This window comes from Piliocolobus tephrosceles, chromosome 17, assembly GCF_002776525.5.
Source record: "Piliocolobus tephrosceles isolate RC106 chromosome 17, ASM277652v3, whole genome shotgun sequence".
NCBI classification, from domain to species: domain Eukaryota; kingdom Metazoa; phylum Chordata; class Mammalia; order Primates; family Cercopithecidae; genus Piliocolobus; species Piliocolobus tephrosceles.
In genome coordinates this window covers 74,219,268-74,240,835 of record NC_045450.1, presented here as the reverse complement: position 1 = coordinate 74,240,835, position 21,568 = coordinate 74,219,268, and the positions used below count along the sequence as shown (strand labels likewise).

The following is a 21,568-nucleotide window of genomic DNA, read 5'->3' as shown; positions in this document are numbered from 1 at the left end:
CCTGTAATCTCACGTGGCTCAGGCACCCCAGAGTTAGGGTGAGAGGCCCTCAGGCAACACTGCTTACTACACACCTTACAGCGAGCCCATGGGAAAGGAAGGTGAGCCGCTGCCTCGCTGTGGCTTCAGGCTGCTCTCTGCAACAGGTTTTCCCGGTGTATTTATCGTGCAGCTTACAGGAAAAGTATTCAGCAAACACAAAGCAGAAAAAGAGTTCAGAGAGCTCTGATTGACGGAACTTACAAAAGCACTGAATCCACCTTCCCTTCCAGTCATTCCGGCCAGACGGAAAACACACCACAGGATGGCCAGGCCCACTGCTGTCATCCCCACGGAGTACACAGCACTGCCGGAAGAAAGAGAGGCAGGCACAGGCTCAGAGAGTGTCACGTGACAGACACACGTTTCCAAGTCAGAACCACCGCTGGCAACGTTTCCAAGATGAGACGAGGAGTCCCTACCTGTGGGACCGATGCACAGATTAAAATGGTTGTGGAAATGGGTTCTCTCGTCTCGTTCTCACTGACTGTGCTCTTACGTGAAAGTTTCCCAAATGGTCCCACTAAGTGTGCAAATGCTGGAGATATCCAGTGATCTAGCCAGGCCTGTGACAATAACAACATTCTGGTTTTTCTATTTTCGGTATATTTCGTTTTCAAAAGTAAGTGATCAGTTTCGATCAGGCAGGCAAGATCAGCCTAGCAGTAAAAAGCAAATCTCAGGCCAAGCCATGGTGGCTCACGCCTGTAATCCCAGCACTTTGGGAGGCTGTGGTGGGTGGATCACAAGGTCAGGAGTTCGAGACCAGCCTGGCCAACATGGTGAAACCCCATCTCTACTAAAAAAATACAAAAATTAGCCAAGCGTGGTGGCGTGCGCCTGTAATCCCAGCTACTCAGATGGCGGAGGCAGGAGAATCGCTCGAACCCAGGAGGTGGAGGTTGCAGTGAGTCAAGATCGTGCCACTGCACTCCAGCCTGGGCTACAGAGCAAGACTCCATCTCAAAAAGAAAAAAAAACAAACACTGTCTCTACTAAAAATACAAAAAAACTTAGCTGGATGTGGTGGCGTGCATCTGTAGTCCCAGCTACTCAGGAGGCTGAGGTGGGAGAATCACCTGACTGGGAGGTCAAGGCTGCAATGAGCTGAGACTGTGCCACTGCACTCCAGTCTCGGCGACAGAGATCCTGTCTCAAAAGAAAAAAAAAAAAAAAAAGCAAATCCCAGGACTTTCGCCCTCATACTCAAGGAGGGGCTGCCCTGGGCCTGCCCCAACCCTCCATCTTCTGTACATCGTTAGCCTACAAAGACATGAGAAGCATAGCCTCAGAGCAGTGATCTTCCAGGAGTTGCTGAGTTACAGAATTAGAGGTGCATTTTTTTTTTCCCTGTAGAGATGGGGTTCTCCATGCTGCCCAGGCTGGTCTCGAACTCGTGGGCTCAAGAGATCCTTCCCGCCTCAGCCTTCCAAAGTGCTGGGATTACAGGCAGAGCCACCGCACCTGGCTAGAGGTGCATTTTGATCAAGGGAGTACTTGCCAGTCACTGGCATTCTACATCTTCAGAGATTACAAGTCAACAATAAACTCTCTGGTTTCAGCACCTGTTGGCCCCTCATTTGCTCCTACTGTGGAACCTGTCAGGGTCCATGGTCCTTAACTGCCCATAGCTCCCACCTGGTCTGTTTCCCTCTCAACACTGAAATGAGAGTTTCTCATTCTTGTGTCTACACTTTTCCCGTTCCATTTTCCTATATGCAGAAGACAGCAACCCCAGGACATTATTATCAAGGTATTCCTTGACTCTCTTTCTTTTTTATTGCTAGGCTGATCTTGCCTTGCTAACTGAAACCAATCGCTTCCTTCTGAAAACAAAATATACCGAAAACAGAAAAACCTGAACACTGCTATTATCACAAGGCTGGCTCGTCACTGGGCATCTCCGGCACCTGCACACTCCATCTGACCACTTGGGAAGCCTTCATCAAAGAGCACAGTCAGTGAACATTAAACAAGAATGCGAATGCAGAAGTGCCAGACAACTAAAGAAAGTGACTAAACCAACTCCAACAGACTTGCACACAGTTGGCCTCCATTGCCACCGGTTCCACCTCTACAGGTTCAACCAAGCACAGAAAGAAAATACGTGGGGAAAACGTGCATCTGTACTGAACATGTACAGACACATTTTTGTCATCATTCCCTAAACGATAAAGTATAACAATGACTGAAATAGTATTTACAGGGCATTGGGTATTATTAGCAACCTACAGATGATTCGAAGCCTATCAGAGGATGTTCTCAGGTCACATGCAAGGACTCCGGGATTTCACATCGGGGCTTAGGCATCCTGAGGTGCTAGTATCCTTGGGAGGTCCTCGAACCAGCCCCCATGGACACCCAGGGACGACTACATTTCCAAATTTCCTGGCAGTGCATCATTCACTTCTATATTTATTTAACCCTCCCACAAAAAAGTCTAGTTAACTGTAGGCAAAGATGGTTGAGATTTTTGTTTGCAATCTGTTTGTCACACTACAAAGCCAAGCGAGGTTTAGTTCAAGCATCAACAAACACATCCCACGTACTTTCCAAAGAATCCCGTTCGCCTGTAGGAAACCGGGATCCTGTCCTTGGCCTCGATATTCAGCTCATCTTCAGCTGCTCGAAGCTTCTCTTCAAACTTGTCAATATTTGCAACCTGCATTCGGTACATCAAGGCTAGTCGCTGCGGGGTAGAAAGGAGACCGGACCATGAGAGACCCGCAGGGACAAACGGGCAACCCCACGGTTCACAGAGAGCCTGCCTGGAACTCATGCTAAGGACAGCCTCTGCATTGTGAAGAGGACGCCATTCAGAAACTAGAGGTGATTCCTAACGTACGACGGTTCCACTTACGGTCTCTCCACTTCACGACGACGTGAAAGCAATATGTTGACTAAGCTCCTTGACCTACGATGGGGCTACCTCCCAGTGAGCCCCTGGGAAGCTGAAAATATCCTAATTCAAGGAACATCTGTACTTCCAAGTCTAAACAATTTTAGTTTCCTCAACCACAATTTGAGAAATAAAATTTCAACAGATAGACTTTCTATTTTCCACTCATAGGAAAACTGAGAAATGGAGGGATGTCCGCATATTAGCTCACAGCCCCACATCTGATGTGTGCCTCGGACTCAGCTATGCCAGTAGACACGACAGGAGCCTCCTCCAGAGGCCGGTGAGGCTGCAGCACGGGACTAAGGATGGCAAAACCAAGACTGCGGCCAAAAACAGATGTTTTAGGAAACCGCGGCCACAGAGGGTTCGTGTTTAACCACAAAACCTGAGACTGTTCATCCCTCACACCAGGATACCAACAGGTCCGTCTCCCCAGCACATGATTCTCCAAATGCAGTGTTTTCCTAAGTAAACTCTGCATGTTTAGCTCAGATTTCAGCATGACTGGACAGCAACAGCCCAAAGGGAGGACAAAGACGGACTTGCAGGACTCTCCTTGAGGTTAACTGGAGACTCCAGCAGAGGACAGGGATAAGGGGTGGAGGTGGCACCTGTTGCTCCCTCACTCACACCTCAAACTGCTAAGACAGAATTCTGAGCATTTTCTCTTGAAGGCAGCTGTTTTATCAGGTGACTCGTCTAGAACTGAGCATAGTGTTGTAGATTAAAATAACCTCCCAGGCTGAAATAATCAGGCCTCCATCAGAGGATTTACCTGAATGAGCACCACCCTCTGCACTTAGCTATGGCGTGTTTAAAACCAGGGTTTCCTGTTCTTAAAACTAGCAAGACAGGGCCGGGCATGGTGGCTGACGCCTGTGATCAGGCACTTTGGAAGGTCAAGGTGTGAGGATCGCTTGAGGCCAGGAGTTCAAGACCAGCCTGGGCAATATAGGAAGACCTCACCTCTCCAAAAAAACCAAAAAATTTAAAAATTAGCCAGGTGAGGCCGGGGGTGGTGGGTCACGCCTGTAATCCCAGCACTTTGGGAGGCCGAGACGGGCGGATCACATGGTCAGGAGATGAAGACCACAGTGAAACCCCGTCTCTACTAAAAATACAAAAAATTAGCTGGGCGTGGTGGCGGGCGCCTGTAGTCCCAGCTACTCGGGAGGCTGAGGCAGGAGAATGGCGTGAACCCGGGAGGCGGAGCTTGCAGTGAGCTGAGATCCGGCCACTGCACTCCAGCCTGGGAGATAGAGCGAGACTCCGTCTCAAAAAAAAAAAAATTAGCCAGGTGTGGTGGTCCACGCCTACGATACCAGCTACAGGGTAGGCTGAGGTGGGAGGATCACCCGAGCCCAGGAGGTCAAGGCTGCAGTGAGCCTACATCACACACCACTGCATCTCAGCCTGGGCAACAGAGGGAGACTCTGTCTCAAAAGAAAAAAAAGAAAGAAAAGAAAAGAGAAGGAAATTCTGAGTCCTGAGTAACCCAGCAAAGGGGCAGAAGCTCTGGTGGAGGCCACGGTCATTTCCAGACCCTCGGCTGGGCCACACCAACCCTAGACCACTTTCCTAATCACTGGTCCACACACTGTCCAGGGTGAAAATGCTCCAAGCACAGATTCTGACACACTCTTGGAATCTAAAGTTACCAGATCTGGCTGGGCATGATGGCTCACGCCTGTAATCCCAGCACTTTGGGAGGTCAAGGTTGGCAGATCACCTGAGGTCAGGAGTTCGAGACCAGCCTGGCCCTACATGGAGAAACCCCATCTCTACTAAAAATACAAAAATTAGCCAGGTGTGGTGGTGCACGCCTGTAATCCCAGCTATCGGAGACGCTAAGGCAGGGGAATCACTTGAACTCGGGAGGCAGATGTTGCAGTGAGTGGAGATCACATCATTGCACTTCAGCCTAGGCAACAGAGCGAGATCGTCTCAAACAAACAAACAAACAAACTAAAGTGAAAAAAAGACAAAGACAACCAAATAATTGCAAATCAATGGGCTGAGGGCCCAGCATGAGAAGGCTGTATGCCCTCAACTGCAGGTATCCAAAAAGATGGCAACGGCCGTGTCCACACCCTCACTCACAGGCACCTACACCCTCACTCACAGGCCACCCATATCCTCACAGGCGCCCACACCATCACTCACAGGCACCCACACCCTCACAGGCACCTATACCCTCACTCAGAGGTGCCTACACCCTCACAGGCACCCACATCCTCACAGGCACCTACACCCTCACTCACAGGCCGCCCATACCCTCACTCACAGGCACCTACACCCTCACTCACCGGCGCCTACACCCTCACAGGCTGCCCACACCCTCACTCACAGGCCGCCCAAACACCACGGCTCCAGGGTGCAGGTAGACTTCCACCATGTCGCTCTCAGGCACCACCTGGACACGCTGCACCTCACCCTTGGCCAGCATCTCGTGGACAAAGTCGTTCCAGGAAATGCTGCCTCCACTGGTGCTGAGAGCATTCAGGAGGCTCATGACAACTGCGATGACCAGCAAGGTGCGCAGCCGCTCTCGGTACATCTGGTCATCCCGCTCACGACGTCTCCTATCCTCTGAGCCGGCAGAGAAGCAAAGGGGAGAAACACACATGTAAGCATCAGACATGGGTGACATCCACAGCTTCTTTGGGAAAGTTCAACTGGACTGGGAGGGGCAGCGTCCTGCACGAAAGATCCTGTACTTTTGCCAATTTTTCCCCGAAGTTATCCGAGACAAAGACTAATGGTGTGCTGTTCGAGGTCACCAACACTTCATTCGCTGAGGTCACTTCAGCGAGGAGCCGGAGTGGTTCTCGCCTGAGACAAGAGGAAACCATTTCTAAATCCAAACACTCAGAGCCGGGCCCAACGGTGCACGCCTGTGGTCCCAGCTACTCGGGAGGCTGAGGCGGGAGGTCGAAGTTGCAGTGAGCCATGATTGCGCCATTGCACTCCAGCCTGGGTGACAGAGCAAGACCGTGTCTCAAAAAACAAACGACCGTCCCAGGCCATCTGAGCCATCACAGACGCAGCGAGCTCTCCCGCTGCAAAGTGCATGCTCACAATGGCCATGAATCCAGTCGCTTGGAGTCTGATCAAATACTAAATATCAAAACATATACATAAATTATTAGAAACAATTAAAACAAATACCTTTTACCACAACCTGCCTCAAGAAATAATACCTTCTCAATCCCACTGAAGACCCTTGGAAACGGTCTTCAGTTGGGAAGACACCCTACCAACAATCATTCTGAACTTTTCACTCATCAGAATGAGTAACATTTAACAGAAAGCTGTAGGTTATTTATCACAACATCTGAAAATAGAACTTTGTTTTTGTTTGTTTGTGTTTTGAGATGGAGTTTCACTCTTGTCACCCAGGCTGGAGTACATGGCACGATCTCGGCTCACTGTAACCTCCACCTCCCAGGTTCAAGCAATTCTCCTGCCTCAGCCTCCCGAGTAGCTGGGATGACAGGCGCCCGCCACCACGTCTGGCTAATTTCTGTATTTTTAGTAGAGACGGGGTTTCATCATGTTGGCCAGGCTGGTCTCGAACTCCTGACCTCAGAGGATCCGCCCACCTTGGCCTCCCAAAGAGCTGGGACTACAGGCGTGAGCCACCACGCTCAGACTGAAAATAGAACTTAAAAATATCATCAGATACACTATTCAGTCTAAAGGCATATACTCCAGACCACTTGGCTCTAGAATTTTCCCAGAGACCAACTCTTTGCAAGAAGTATCAGGTAAATTCTTCCACATCACCTTCCTCAGTTATTAACACCCTACTGAAGACAAGGCAGCAGCATGCTCAGCTCTCAGAGGATGGAAAAGACACTCGGCCCGTTTTCGAGACACTGGGATACCTCGAGGGGAGGTGGACAGGTGCACACCGCAGACAGCAGGAGACCGACTCAAGTCCAGCCTGGGGCCAACGCAGAGGAGATCTGGAGCAGCGGGCGCTCACTCACCCTTCCTGGCGGCCTGCAAGGAGGCGTGAAAACAGCGCCAGGCAGGGAAGCCAGGGAGATGCCTCTGAGGAGGGCATGGTGGGGAAAAGGACAGCCAGGATGGCCACCAGGCAACGTGCCTGCAGGGGTCACTTCCTGCAGCCCAGGGCCCAGATGGGAAGCAGTCCTGCAGCCAGGCGGGCTCCCAACAGTGACCACCCCAGGCCAAGCTGGTCTTCCTTCAAACCCCCTAGGCAGGTAAGTCTCTCCTCCAGCTCTGGGGAGGGTATGGGTGACGTGCTTTGTCTACAGTGCTTTCCTACAGGATCTCACTCACCCATGGACGGCACCTCTGCTTTACACCAGGAGCAGGAGGGCTGCCTGGCGAGGCCAGCGACAGACCTGTGCACAGCTGGTGTCTACGGCAAACCTCTCCATGGGGAGCTCCCCCAAGACGGGTCCAAATCTCTCAAACCAAAGCTTCAACTGGTTACCAGTACTCCTAGCTGTCTGTGCACAAGGAACTCGACCTCATTACATACATCTGCTCAGAGCAAGAGCCGAGACCCAGACAGGCAGGGCTGGGACAAGGACACAAAGGCAAGTCCGAGGGCCAAACCCTCAGACGGGAAGCCCACTTGGTCTCACCATCTCCAAAGTATCTGCACCTGCGGAGGTATGGATCCAGCAGAGGGAATGATGGCATCTCCAGAACACCTGTGCCTGCGGACCCTGTGCCACGGACCCAGCAGCGGGGACAACGCCATCTCCAGAACACCTGTGCCTGCGGACCCCGTGCCACGGACCCAGCAGCGGGGACGACGCCATCTCCAGAACACCTGTGCCTGCGGACCCCGTGCCACGGACCCAGCAGCGGGGACAAGAGGTTGACGTGTGCTTGAGACTCACTCACAGTTCTGTTCCTCCCGGTGTCCAGGGACTTCATGCCGGCATCAAAGCCAGGCCTGGGCACGTCCCATGTACCACCTTCCTTTCCAACCATCATTGTAGATGAATTCAAACAATTTTTCAATCAGCTTAAAAACACAAAATGTAACCTACTGAAAAGGTTTGGCAAAATAATTGCTTTGAAAATATGAAGGTATATATACCACATATATATATATATATATATTTTTGAGATGGAGTCTCGCTCTGCCGCCCAGGCTGGAGTGCAGTGGCCGGATCTCAGCTCACTGCAACCTCCGCCTCCTGGGTTCACGCTATTCTCCTGCCTCAGCCTCCTGAGTAGCTGGGACTACAGGCGCCGCCACCTTGCCCAGCTAGCTTTTTGTATTTTTTAGTAGAGACGGGATTTCACCGTGTCAGCCAGGATGGTCTCGATCTCCTGACCTCGTGATCTGCCCGTCTCGGCCTCCCAAAGTGCTGGGATTACAGGCTTGAGCCACCGCGCCCGGCTATGAAGGTATATTTTAGATATCACTGTGTCTTGTTACAATCGATTCTAATTGTGCATCTAATACCTCAATCTCCTATTCACAAAGGCAATTACATAAAGCCCACTGCTTATTTCAGAGAGCAAATTTTGTATTTTATTACTATTTTTTGTTTTTTTTTGAGACAGTCTCTCTCTGTAGCCCAGGCTGGAGTGCAGTGGCGCGATCCTGACCTCAGCTCACTGCAAACTCTGCCTCCCAGGTTCACGTCATTCTCCTGCCTCAGCCTCCTGAGTAGCTGGAACTACAGGCACCTGCCACCAAGCCCGGCTAATTTTTGTATTTTTAGTAGAGACGGGGTTTCACCGTGGTCTCAATCTCCTGATGTCATGATCCACCTGCCTCGGCCTCCCCAAGTGCTGGGATTACAAGCATGAGCCACCACGCCCGGTCTGTATTTTATTACTATTATTATTATTATTTTTTGAGACAGAGTCTTGCTCTGTCACCCAGGCTGGAGTGCAGTGGTGTGATTTCAGCTCACTGCAAGCTCCACCTCCCGGGTTCACGCCATTCTCCTGCCTCAGCCTCTCGAGTAGCTGGGACTATAGGCGCCCGCCACCACGCCTGGTTAATTTTTTTGTATTATTTTAGCAGAGATGGGGTTTCACCATGTTAGTCAGGATGGTCTCAAACTCCTGACCTCGTGATCCACCCTCCTCGTCCTCCCAAAGTGCTGGGATTACAGACATGAGCCACCACACCCGGCCTATTATTATTATTATTATTTTTGAGACGGAGTCTCACTGTCACCCAGGCTGGAGTGCAGTGGCCGGATCTCGGCTCACTGTAAGCTCCACCCCCCACCATTCTCCTGCCTCAGCCTCCCCAGTAGCTGGGACTACAGGCGCCCTCCACCACGCCCGGCTAATTTTTTGTACTTTTAGTAGAGACGGGGTTTCACCGTGTTAGCCAGGATGGTCACGATCTCCTGACCTCATGATCCTCCCGTCTCGGCCTCCCAAAGTGCTGCGATTACAGGCTTGAGCCACCGCGCCCGGCCAACACTTCTGCTTTCATCACAAACATGTAGCCCTTCTCCAGCGAGGGTCAGCCAGGCATGTTAATCCACAGGTGTGTGACACAGGCTGGCTCTTAGTCCCGCTGCATCAGGGAGCAGGATCTGCTCAACAAGACTCTGAGGCCACACAGCCCTCAGGAGAGCCTAGCCCCATCATGACACCTTTTTCTGAAGCTCCTTAGGTTCCAATCGTTTCGCTGTTCAGCGAGTCCTCTCTGGCCTCCGTGGCCTCCTCAGTGGCAGGAAGGAGGCCAACAGAACACCCAGAACACAGGAGCACAGAGAACCTTCTTCCAGCCACAAGTGAAGGCAACGCAGGGAAAATCCACACGCTCCATGAGCACACGCAGGCGGATGCCTCGAGAGCCAGGCCAAGGAGGGTCCGCAAACAGGCCCTGCTCCCGTACTGGGGTGGTGTAAACCAGCAAAACCCTGTCTGATAACTGCCTGGCAGGATGTATCAAGTGCCGTACATAATATTTAGCTTCTTTAATTCAAAAATCCTACTTCTGAAACTTTAAGGAAATGAACCTTAAGAAATTTGGGCCAGGCGCAGTGGCTCATACCTGTCATCCCAGCACTGTGGGAGTTGAGACAGGTGGATCACTTGAGTCCAGGAGTTAGAAACCAGCAGGGCAACATGGTGAAAACCCATCTCTACAGGGAAACAAACAAACAAAGGAAAACAACTTAGCTGGGGCTGTCATCCCAGTACTTTGGGAGGCTGAGGTGGGTGGATCACCTGAGGTCAGGAGTTCAACACCAGCCTGGCCAACATGGTGAGACCCCATCTCTACTAAAACTACAAAAATTAGCCAGGCGTGGTGGCACACAACTGCAAGCCCAGCTACTAGGGAGGCTGAGGCAGGAGAATCGCTTAAACCTGGTGGGTGGAGGTTGCAGTGAGCTGAGATTGTGCCACTTTGCTCCAGCCTGGGCAACAAAGAGCAAAACTCCATCTCAAAACAAACAAACAAAAGCACTCTAGGCATAAAGGCACTTCCTCTGCCTGGAAGACCCCCAACTCCTTCCCATGAAGTCCTCAACTTTTGTCTAGCCCAAACCTCCAGCACGTCCCTTCCACTGAGCTGCCTGACGCGCCTCTTGTTGCCACGCCTCCAGTGTTGTGGCCATTTGTGCCTGCGCAGCCAGCACTGCAGGCACCTTCCTCCTGCGTGCTTCCCGGGTGGTTATTCAGGATGCTCAGATGAGCCGCCAGCTCACAGAGAACGGGGGGTGTGACCTCAGCACCGGCTGCCTGTGTTCCTGAGGCAGTGCCACCGCCACGGCGCTCAAGAAACGCACATGCCTCCTGAGCCTCATATGCACATCTCGTGGACGGCAGCCTTCAGGACCACTGGCAAGTTTTGTTGCCAAAATCCTTCTTCGAGGAAAAAAAAAGTCAATTGTTGACAATTAGATATTATGATCACATGACTCACCTCAATCAGTCATCTAAAAACAAACAGCTGACAGCCAGGCGCGGTGGCTCACACCTGCAATCCCAGCACTTTGGGAGGCTGAGGCGGGCGGAGCATGAGGTCAGGAGATCGAGACCATCCTGGCTAACACGGTGAAACCCTGTCTCTACTAAAAATACAAAAAAAATTAGCCAGGCATGGTGGCGGGCACGTGTAGTCCCAGCTACTCGGGAGGCTGAGGCAGGAGAAGGGCGTGAACCCAAGAGGCGGAGCTTGCAGTGAGCCGAGATCGTGCCACTGCACTCCAGCCTGGGTGACAGAGCAAGACTCTGCGTCCAAAAAAAAAAAAAAAAAAATGGCCGATACCACTGAGTCTCAAGGAAGCAGGGAAGCAGCCACAGGGACCACACCAGGCTTATCCCACTCCGAAACCACCCCTGAAGGCAACAGCCCCAAGTGCCACACCTGACCCTGATAGACGAGAGGCCTCCGGGGCAGGGGCTCCACCTTGAGGTATTTACACTTCACAGAAAAGGGGGCGTTTTCCACAAGCAGTTCTGTGAAAATGTTAGGAACTGCTGCCGGGCGCGGTGGCTCACGCCTATAATCCCAGCACTTTGGGAGGCTGAGGCGGGCGGATCACCTGAGGTCAGGAGTCCAAGACCAGCCTGACCAACATGGAGAAACTCCATCTTTACTAAAAATACAAAAAAAATCAGCCAGGTTTGGTGACGCATGCCTGTAATCCCAGCTACTCGGGAGGCTGACGCAGGAGAATCGCTTGAACCCAGGAAGCAGACATTGTGGTGAGCCAAGATCACGCCATTGCACTCCAGTCTGGGCAACAAGAGCGAAACTCCGTCTCAAAAAAAGAAAACAAAACATGTTAGCAACCACGGTTTTTTCTATTAAAGTTTTGAGCCGCGACGCCCCGCCAGTTTCTCATGTACTTGTAAGAAATGGTACAGAGCAGGCTGGGCACAGTGGCTCACGCCTGTAATCCCAGCACTTTGGGAGGGCCGAGGCGGGCAGATCACAAGGTCAGGAGTTCGAGAGCAGCCTGGCCAACATGGTGAAACCCCGTCTCTACTAAAAGCAAACAAAATTAGCTGAGTGTGGTGGCGCGTGCCTGTAATCCCAGCTATTCAGGAGGCTGAGGCAGGAGAATTGCTTGAACCCAGGAGGTGGAGGTTGCAGTGAGCAGAGATTGAGCCACTGCACTCCAGCCTGGGTGACAGAGGGAGACCCTGTCTCAAAAAAAAAAAAAAGAAAGAAAGAAATAAGAAAGAAATGACACGGAGCAGTACCTTGTCCACCTGCTCCCAGTGGTTCCATCTTGCAAAACTATGAACAGCATCACAGCTGGGCTCTCCCACCAGGACAGTCCGCCAAGCTCCCTGGGGTCGTCCAGTGACATGCGCAGTGTGCATGCTTATGTGCTCGCCACAGCCCAGGCAGGCCACAGTCCAACCACAGGCTCCCTTGGGCTGTCTCCCTCCCCATCCTTAGCTCCTAGCAACCACAAATCTGCGTTCCATCTCTTTAATTTTTGTCTTTAGAAAATGCTCTACAAAAAACTGAAAACCATACGGAATGTGATCTTCCAGGTCTGCCTTTTTTCACTCAGCATAATTCCTTCCAGATTAACCCGCATTATCAGTGAGTGGTATTCCAAGCAACTACTTTTCTACTTTTTGGGCAACCACTACTTACAATTATTCTGCACAGCTGGCAAAGCTGTTTCTAAGCCACATTCAGTATGGTTCTTTCATTTAAGGAGGTGGCAAAAGAATCTTCACGTGAACAGACCCGATGCAGTTCAGCATCCGACCATGCTGGTTCAGCATCCGACCATGCTGAAGGCCTGTCCAAGGGCCAGGACTGTGCATGTCTGATGTGCTGTGTGTATCTGATGTAGTCAACAGTCCTGAAAACCCACACAAACCAACTCCCCCCACAACCACAGCAGAAGGCCCAGGGGAAACCCAGAATAGGTTCTCACAAGAAAGTTTATTTGGCTCAGTAAACAATTATCCTCTAATGCAAATTTAGCAGACATTATTTTCTCAAAGCAAACCACAGTTCAACCCAAAACAGAATAAACCTAAGACAATAGCTTGGCCAGGCAAGGTGGCTCACGGCTGTCATCTCAGCACTTTGGGAGGCCGAGGCAGGCAGATCACGAGGTCAGGAGATCGAGACCATCCTGGGTAACATGGTGAAACCCTGTCTCTACTAAAAATACAAAAAATTAGCCAGGCATGGTTGTGGGCGCCTGTAGTCCCAGCTACTCAGGAGGCTGAGGCAGAAGAATTGCTTGAACCCGGGAGTCGGAGTTTCCAGTGAGCCGAGATTGTGCCATTGCACTTCAGCTTGGGCAGTAAGAGTGAAACTCCGTCTCAGAAAAAAAGACAATCAGGCTGCGCGTGGTGGCTCATGTCTGTAATCCCAGCACTTTGGGAGGCTGAGGTGGGCGGATCAGGAGGTCGGGAGATCAAGACCATCCTGATTAACACGGTGAAACCCCATCTCTACTAAAAATACAAAAAATTAACAGGGTGTGGTGGCAGAGACTGAGCCACTGCACTCCATCCTGGGTGACAGAGCGAGACTCTGTCTCAAAAACAAAGAAACAAAAAATTAGCTGGGCATGGTGGCAGGCACCTGTAAGCCCAGCTACTTGGGAGGCCGAGGCAGGAGAATTGCTTGAACCCAGGAGGCGGAGGCTGCATTCAGTCAAGATTGTACCATTGCACTCTAGCCTGGCCAACAGAGTGAGACTCTGGCAAAAAAAAAAAAAAAAAAAAAAAGTCAAAGGACACACTTTATTGAAATGCTGAAGAATACAGGGGAAGAGCCCTGAAATCAATTCAAAACAGTTTCGTATGAAGATTCAGAAGTCTTTTAAAAGACAGTTCTGAGTGGCTGTAGGCACTGACGCTTACTGTAAAACCAACAGGTTGCTGAAGATGAGCCTAAAGCCAGAAACACCTAAACTGAATCCACCTGAGAACACTGGTGTCCCTTCCCACAGTTATGACCTCCCCTCAAGAGCCCAGCAGGGAGAGTCAGAGCTCCTCTCGCACAGAGTAAAGCTGTCCCTGGCCTTGGCAAATGCAGCGTCTCACCCAAAATCAACTAACCAGGTTGTCACTCCTGAAACAAACTCCTGCTAAACTCGAATTCACAATAATCACCCCATCATCCAGTAGCCGAACTATCATTTCCACATCCTGAAAGCTTTCCTGTAAAGCAACATGGGAAAAAAAACGTCTGTATGACAGTTCCTCACTCTCCTTCAAAGGTCAGGTGTCTTTCTAGAATGATGAGCTCTGCTGTGCAGGGTGTCCATCTGCCAACGCTGATTTCTAGCCAGAGGCCTCAAGGATCCAAAAGCAAAGCATTCCTGAAGCTGACTTCCACCCTGATGCCCCTTGGGGCTGTGAATCTGAAGCTGAGCCTCCAACTTCTGGGCTCAAGCGATCCTCCTACCTCCTGAGTAGCTATGACTACAAGTGCACACACCACCATGTCTGACCAATTATTTTTTTTTCTTTTTGTGTAGATAGGGTCTTTTTAAATTTAAATTTTCTTTGTTTTTTGAAACGGAGTTTTGCTCTTGTTGCTCAGGCTGGAGTGCAGTGGTGTGATCTCGGCTCACAGCAACCTCCACCTCCTGGGTTCAAGCAATTCTGCCTCAGCCTCCTGAGTAGCTGGGATTACAGGCGTGTGCTATCACGCCCGGCTAATTTTGTATTCTTAGTAGAAATGGGGTTTCGCCATGTTGGCCAGGCTGCAGGTGATCCGCCTGCCTCAGCCTCCCAAAGTGTTGGGATTACAGGTGTGAGTCACTGCACCCAACCTTTTATTTTAATTTTTAGTGAGACAGGGTCTCGCTGTGTGGCACAGGACTCAAGTGATCCTTCCACCTGGGCCTCCCAAAGTGTTTCAATTACAGGTGTGAGCCGCTGCACCCGGCCCATCTCCCCACTTTCCAGACTGGTTTCACCTTGCTCAGAGGAGAACAGAGACATGAAGACAGCCAGAGGGAGTCACTGACTGAAGAACATTAGATGAATGTACCTTCGTCCTCTTCAGGAGCCTTCCCCTTCGACTTATCCTTCTCCTTATTCTTCTGCTTCATCCTTGAGGTGTTAAAATAGAAAGTACCACCTATAAGAAACAGAGAAAGGATTTAACAATTGATGTTTGCGCCGGGCGCGGTGGCTCAAGCCTGTAATTCCAGCACTTTGGGAGGCTGAGACGGGCGGATCACGAGGTCAGGAGATCAAGACCATCCTGGCTAACACGGTGAAACCCCGTCTCTACTAAAAATATAAAAACTAACTGGGCGAGGTGGCGGGCGCCTGTAGTCTCAGCTACTCGGGAGGCTGAGGCAGGAGAATAGCGGAAACCCGGGAGGCGGAGCTTGCAGTGAGCTGAGATCCGGCCACTGCACTCCAGTCCAGGCGACAGAGCAAGACTCCGCCTCAAAAAAAAAAAAAAAAAAAACAACTGATGTTTGCAACCGCAGGGGAGGCACACAGGAGAGCAGTGTACTCCTAAATAAACAACGCAAAACAGAAACCATCTGAAAAACCTACTTACATCCGTAAGATTTATAAATCTGAAATAAAGTATTTCCCATATTACTTAGTCCAGTATTTCCTAATTACAGAATAATAAACTATTTTAACTTATGAAGATGAATATCTTTGCTATTTAAATTGCTAATGGGAGGGAACAAAAAGTAGTTATGAACACAAATTTGGGAAAATATCACGAGTCCCTTTAATAGATGAAGTTGCTTTAAAATAACTTAAAACAGGCGCAGGAGCTCATGCCTGTCATCCCAGCACTTTGGGAGGCCGAGGCAGGTGGATCATGAGGTCAGGAGTTCAAGACCAGCCTTGCCAAGAGGGTGAAACCCTGTCTCTACTAAAAATACAAAAATTAGCCAGACGTGCTGGCAGGTGCCTGTAATTCCAGCTATTGGGGAGGCTGAGGCAGAACTGCTTGAACCTGGGAGGCAGAGGCTGCAGTGAGCTCAGATCGCACCACTGCACTCCAGCCTGGGTTACAGAGCAAGACTCTGACTCACAAGTGGCTTCCAGAGAGGTGGCAACAGCAGCAGCCCAGCCATGACCAAGAGGGGCTGGTACGACACTCCTCGCCCAAAATCTGAACAAATCAGCGTTTACAAATAGGGGAGGCCAGGTGCAGGGGCTCACTCCTGTAATCCCAGCACTTTGGGAGGCCAATGGAGGAAGATGGCTTGAGCCCAGGAATTCAAGACCAGCCAGGGCAACATGGGCAAAATCTCGTCTCTTAAAAAACAACAACAACAAATGTAGCTGTACATAGTGACACATGCCTGACCTCCCAGCTACTCAGGAGGCTGAGGTGGGAGGAGCACCTTGGCCCAGGAGGTTGAGGCTGCAGTGAGTAGAGACTGTGCCTGGGCAACAGGGCAAGACCCTGTCTCAAAGAATAATAAAAATAGGGAAAGAGTTTCACAACCATGACCTAAAATGGAACTTTCTTCACAAAGACATGAACAGCTTCACCAATGAAATGACCCTGGTTGCCACTTGCATGTAACCTCAGGTGTTGAGAGGGCTGAAGCATGTGCTTCCTGTTTACAGCCACGGGCACCCATGGGCTGACATTAAACACTGACAGCAGATGGGCAGGTTGCTGACACACAGCCAGTCAATGGGCACAGCACTCTCCCTACCCATGTGTTGGCACAAGGCTGTTTAATGTCAGGAGTAGAAATATTTTACTTTTTCCCTGCTCCAACCCCATAAAGGGGAGCGAGAAATAAAGGTGAGAGGTGTCGATCCTTCAGGTTCTTTAACCTAAAGTCAAGAGAGACCAAAGAATGTCACAAAGTTTCATTAAACGATTTATTGAAGAGCAAATTATTTGCAGGGTATTTTTAGTGATTGTGTGGATATAAAACATCTGAAGTCACTTTGTAAAGCCTTAGTAAACATTCTTGCAGCTGACTAGATAACATGAAAAACCTTTTCCAAGCAGCCCAGTTACTAGAATACAGCAGAATTTTTTTTAAAAAAGGACAACTTGGCCAGGTGCGGTGGCTTACGCCTGTAATCTCAACACTTCAGGAGGCCAAGGAAGGCTGACCGCTTGAGTCCAGGAGTTCAAGACCAGCCTGGGAAACGTGGCGAACTCCCATCTCTACAAAAAAGATACCCCCAAAAATTAGCTAGGCGCTGTGGTGTGTGCCTGGAGTCCTGGCTCTACAGAAGGCTGAGGTGGGAGGATCACTCGAGCCCTAGAGGTCAAGGCTCTACAACTGCAGGTTAAGGGAGTAAAGAGGCCCCTTTGGGCCTGGACAACAAAGTGAGACCTCATCTCTACAAAAGATAATTAGCCGAGTGTGATGGTACACGCCTGCAGTGCTTGCTACTCCAGAAGCAAAGCGGGGAAGACCATTCGAGCCCAGGAGTTCTAGGCTGTAGTGAGCTCTGATCACACCACTGCACTCCAACCTGTGCAACAAGGCGAGATTCCGCCTCTAAAATAAAATAATTAAAAAAAAGAAAACAATCTCTGCCTTGTCGCTTCTGTATTTTTTTGTTTAGAAACAGAGTCTCACTCCGTCACCCAACCTGGAGTGCAGTGGCACGATCTCGGTTCATCTCACTCAGTCACCCAGGCTGGAGTGCAGCGGCAGCCTCAGCCTTGAACTCCTGGGCTCAAGTGACACTCCAGCCTCAGCCTCCCGAGCAGCCGAGGCTATAGGCGTCCACTGTCATGCTCAGATGCTTCTTTCAACAGATACATACCGAAAAGTTGCCAGAGTCTGATTGGATTCTGAACTAAATGTTGTTTCAACAACAATCCGTTGATCCCTTCAAACGTAGAGGTGAGCAGTCTCAACTGCAAGCTCTGAAAAAAAACCCAACACTGGACGTCACACTAACATTAGAGAGTACCAAAGCAATGCAGACTAAACATCGGTTTTCAAAGTTCAAATAGATATTTGTAGTATCTACATTGCCCTGAAATATGAAATCATAGTCTGAGCAATATTTCAAACCTTTAGGTAACATCAAAATGTCAAAAGCAAGTAAACAGGTTAAAACACAGTAATTGGCCAGGCGTGGTGGCTCACGTCTGTAATCCCAGCACTGTGGGAAGCCGAGGTAGGTGGATCACCTGAGGTCAGGAGTTCGAGACCAGCCTGGCCAACATGGTGAATCTCTATCTCTAGTAAACATACAAAAATTAGCTGGGCGTGGTGGTGCACGCCGGGAATCTCAGCTACTCAGGAAGCTGAGGCAGGAGAATCACGTGAACCCGGGAGGCGGAGGCTGCATGAGCCCGCGATAGGGCCACTGCACTCCAGCCTGGGCGACAAAGGGAGACTCTGTCTCAAATTACAAACAAATAAACAAACAAAAAATCACGATAGTGGCCAGGCTCGGTGGCTCATGTCTGTAATCCCAGCACTTTGGGAGGCTGAGGTGGGAGGATCACTTGGGCCCAGGAGGCAGAGGCTTCAGGGAGCCATGACCAGGCCACTGCACTCCAGCCTGGGCGACACAGCGAGACTCTGTCTCCAAAAAAAAAAAAAAAAAAACACGAAAGAAAGAAAACGAAAACGAAACACACAACTGCACTGGCCTGAAGCTTCTGCAGGGGAAAGGCCCACAGTGGCTGCCCAGACCCAGGACTCCTGCTGTCACCAGAGAGTGGCTCTTTGTAGAACATTTCCAGGCACTAAACCAGTTAACAAGTATATACTTTCAGCGTTCTCCTTTCAAGATAAACATTTTCCCATTTAGATGTGTTTTATGGCCAGGCACGGTGGCTCACGCCCTGTAATCTCAGCACTTTGTGAGGCCGAGGCGGGCGGATCACAAGGTGAAGAGATCGAGACCATCCTGGTCAACATGGTGAAATCCTGTCTCTACTAAAAATACAAAAATTAGCTGGGTGTGGTGGCGCGCACCTGTAATGCCAGCTACTCTGGCGGCTAAGGCAGGAGAACTGATGCAGGAGGCGGAGGCTGCAGGGAGTCAAGATCGCACCACTGCACTCCAGCCTAGAGACAGATCGTGCTGTCTGTCTCAAAAATAACCTAATCAACAACAACCTAAAGTGTGGGCTAAGCTCCTACGGGAGGGCTAAGAGAAAAAAACTTCGGCCCAAAAGCTCAAGGACACAGGGTCTGGTTTTCGGGAGGAGATGCTATCCCATCCTTAGCAGAACCTGAAACAAGACTTCTCCACAGGCGGTGCTCGATGATTTTCTATCAATAACGTGCCAAACTACATTACAACAGCAACATGCAGCCACAGGGTATTTTGCGCACACAGAAACGTTCTGGGCCCCCAACTCGGCAGTGACCACCCTAACTGGAAGGCGCTGGAGTTCCTGGTGATGGAATCGATCCACAGGCGCGGACTGTAAATTACCGCTCCGCCGGAAACCGTTACAGGATTCCACTTTAAAACGCCACAGGGAGACAGGTCGAGAACATCCACACAAAACGGAAGGGTTGGGAAACCGCACGCCGAGGACTGCGCGGATCCCAGACCCGCCTCTTCCCGGCCCGCCCAGCGCCCACGCGCCCGGGCCCCAACAGTCGCTCCGCGCCGAGGTCCGCAGCTGGAGGATCCGCGGGCCCACAGGCGTAGGCTCCCACACCGCAGGGGCCAGGAGGCCTCCGACCCGCCCCGCCGGGCGCGGCGATACAGAGCAGAGCGGGGCGGGAGGTGGGGCCCGGACGCCGCGGGGATTTACCTGCAGGGCTCGGCCTCCAGCCTCGGCGAGGTCCCCCGGAGGCCTGCTGGCCAAGTACGGCCGCCCCCTCCAGGACCCGGCGGGGAACCCTGGACTCCAGCCCGTGCCTGGGCCCCACAGCCGCCCAGGACCCGGGCCTGGACCCCGGCGGAGGGCGCGGAGCAGCAGCAGCACGGCCATGTTGGCCTGAAAGCCACGCCTGCGCGGTCCGCGGGGCGCCACGGGGCGCCTGCGCGGCGGGGGTGGGCGGGGCCTGACTAGGCGCCTGCGCGGTCCCCCCGGTTCCGCCCCGCCGCGCCCGGGCGCCTCCTGCCGCACCCCCGAGCCCGAGCCCGCCTCCCTTGCGGCTGCCTGAGGCCCCGGTACGGGGGCGCGCGTCTGCGAGGAGGCCGCGGGTGCCCTGGCTTTTTTTTGGACGCCAGCCTTGTATTTCCAGGGCCTGGCGGGTGAATAACCGGCCGGGTCGTGGCTGCGTGGTCGCGCTCCGCCCGCGCCGAGGGGCCGAGGGGCCTCCCGCCCGGGCAGCCTCCGTCACCCGCAGGGCTCGGTGACAGGCGAGGGCGGACGGCGCGGGCCGGAATCCCGCCTGCGAGGAGAGGCCCGCGCTGAGGAGGGCGGCGCGGGGGGACTCGGGTCGGGAGGGCCCCTTCGGGGCTGAGGAGCACAGGAAGGGGGCGGTTTTCCTGCGTCTTGAGCCTCCCGAGGACGAGGACTGGAGGTGCAGCCGCCGCAGGAAGGGCAGCCCGGGAGGAGGAAGGTCGTGAGGCGGGGAGCGCGCGGCGCGGCCTGGCAGACGTCTGCAGAGCGCTGACTTAGGAGCGCGCCGTCCCGTCCTGTCCCCTCGGACTGACTCACCTCGGAGGCGCTTCTAGCCTCGGTCCTGCCCCGGGCGCTGCGCGAGCCCATTGTGGGAAGCCGGGAAGAGGCGCTGTTCTCTTCGGGGTCTGCACGCCGGGCCCGGGCAGGGTCCCTCGTGGGCCCCTCCGCCACCCCCACCCCTTCCTCCGTCCGCCTTAGGTCTAGAGCTGACGCCAAGAACTGGAAAGCTCGTTGAGTAGGAAAAGCAAAGACTAGACCGTCTGTTACAGAGGTAGGGTGAGGGTGACCGATTTATTTTTATGCTTTTCTGTATTCCCCAAATTCATAACAATGAATGCTGGGAACGACAGCCAACGTCACCGAGTGCCGAGCTCCGTGTCGAACACCCATGTGATACAACCCTATGCAGCAAACGCCTCTATTTTACACGTAAGGAAACAGATTCAGAAGCATTGGAAGTAACCGGCCCAGGATCACAGCTCTGAAGTTCAGGCAGAATTTCAGGGCCGCTCTGGTTGGTTTCTGGACCTGCATTCCCTCCACCACTACAGACGAGATTGCGAAGTCTGTGGGCTGCGTGTCATCCTCCCTCTTCCTCAGCCCCGAAACGCTCAGGAAAGTGTTTTCAGTATCGTGGTTATCCGCCCTCAGCCCTCTAGTGGGCCGGGTGCCTCTGCAGAGGTGCTCGTGGCTGGGGAGGTGTTCTTTTGGTTTGTGGAGAGGGCCTCCCCCTAAACCCAGGGCTAACACTGATTTTCACAACTGAACCGCTTTTCCTTTTGCTGCTGCTTGTACAGTCCTTGGCAATGAATCCAACCTTGCCATTTCCTCCTCATTTTTTTCTTTCCCCGATTGAAAGACACCAGGTGGGCCGGGCGCGATTCCACGCCCCTCCCCACCCTGCCCCGCTTAATCCCAGCACTTCGGGAGGCCGAGGCGGGCCGATCACGAGGTCAGGAGATCGAGACCATCCTGGCTAACACAGTGAAACCCCGTCTCTACTAAAAATACAAAAAAATTAGCCGGGCGTGGTGGCGGCGCCTGTAGTCCCAGCTATTCGGGAGGCTGAGGCAGGAGAATGGCGTGAACCTGGGAGGCAGAGCTTGCAGTGAGCCGAGATTGCACCACTGCACTCCAGCCTGGGCGACAGAGCGAGACTC

At 52.0% G+C, this 21,568-nt stretch overlaps 1 protein-coding gene and 1 long non-coding RNA gene across 6 annotated transcripts in view; one reads left to right on the top strand and one right to left on the bottom strand.

Moving 5' to 3' along the window:
* SPG7 (SPG7 matrix AAA peptidase subunit, paraplegin) overlaps nt 1-19,844 on the bottom strand; it is a 45,780-nt gene extending 25,936 nt beyond the window's left edge. For 4 of the 5 annotated variants that reach the window (XM_023228814.2, XM_023228813.2, XM_026447381.1 and 1 more), the window contains exons 1-6: nt 19,590-19,844; nt 17,627-17,729; nt 14,895-14,984; nt 5,289-5,530; nt 2,589-2,728; nt 244-346 (exon numbers count right to left, since the gene is read on the bottom strand). In XM_023228814.2, the coding sequence (XP_023084582.1) occupies nt 244-346; nt 2,589-2,728; nt 5,289-5,530; nt 14,895-14,984; nt 17,627-17,729; nt 19,590-19,769 (858 nt within the window). In that variant the 5' untranslated portion in view covers nt 19,770-19,844. Of the gene's footprint in view, nt 1-243; nt 347-2,588; nt 2,729-5,288; nt 5,531-6,828; nt 6,960-14,894; nt 14,985-17,626; nt 17,730-19,589 lie in introns of those variants that run through there. The other variant, XM_023228816.2, reaches the window with a different exon arrangement.
* Nucleotides 19,845-20,501: 657 nt separating this feature from the next.
* Nucleotides 20,502-21,568, top strand: part of LOC111553808 — a 7,309-nt gene continuing 6,242 nt past the window's right edge. Inside the window, exon 1 of the long non-coding RNA XR_003306749.2 lies at nt 20,502-20,679. This is a non-coding gene — a long non-coding RNA (uncharacterized LOC111553808). The remainder of the gene's footprint in view (nt 20,680-21,568) is intronic.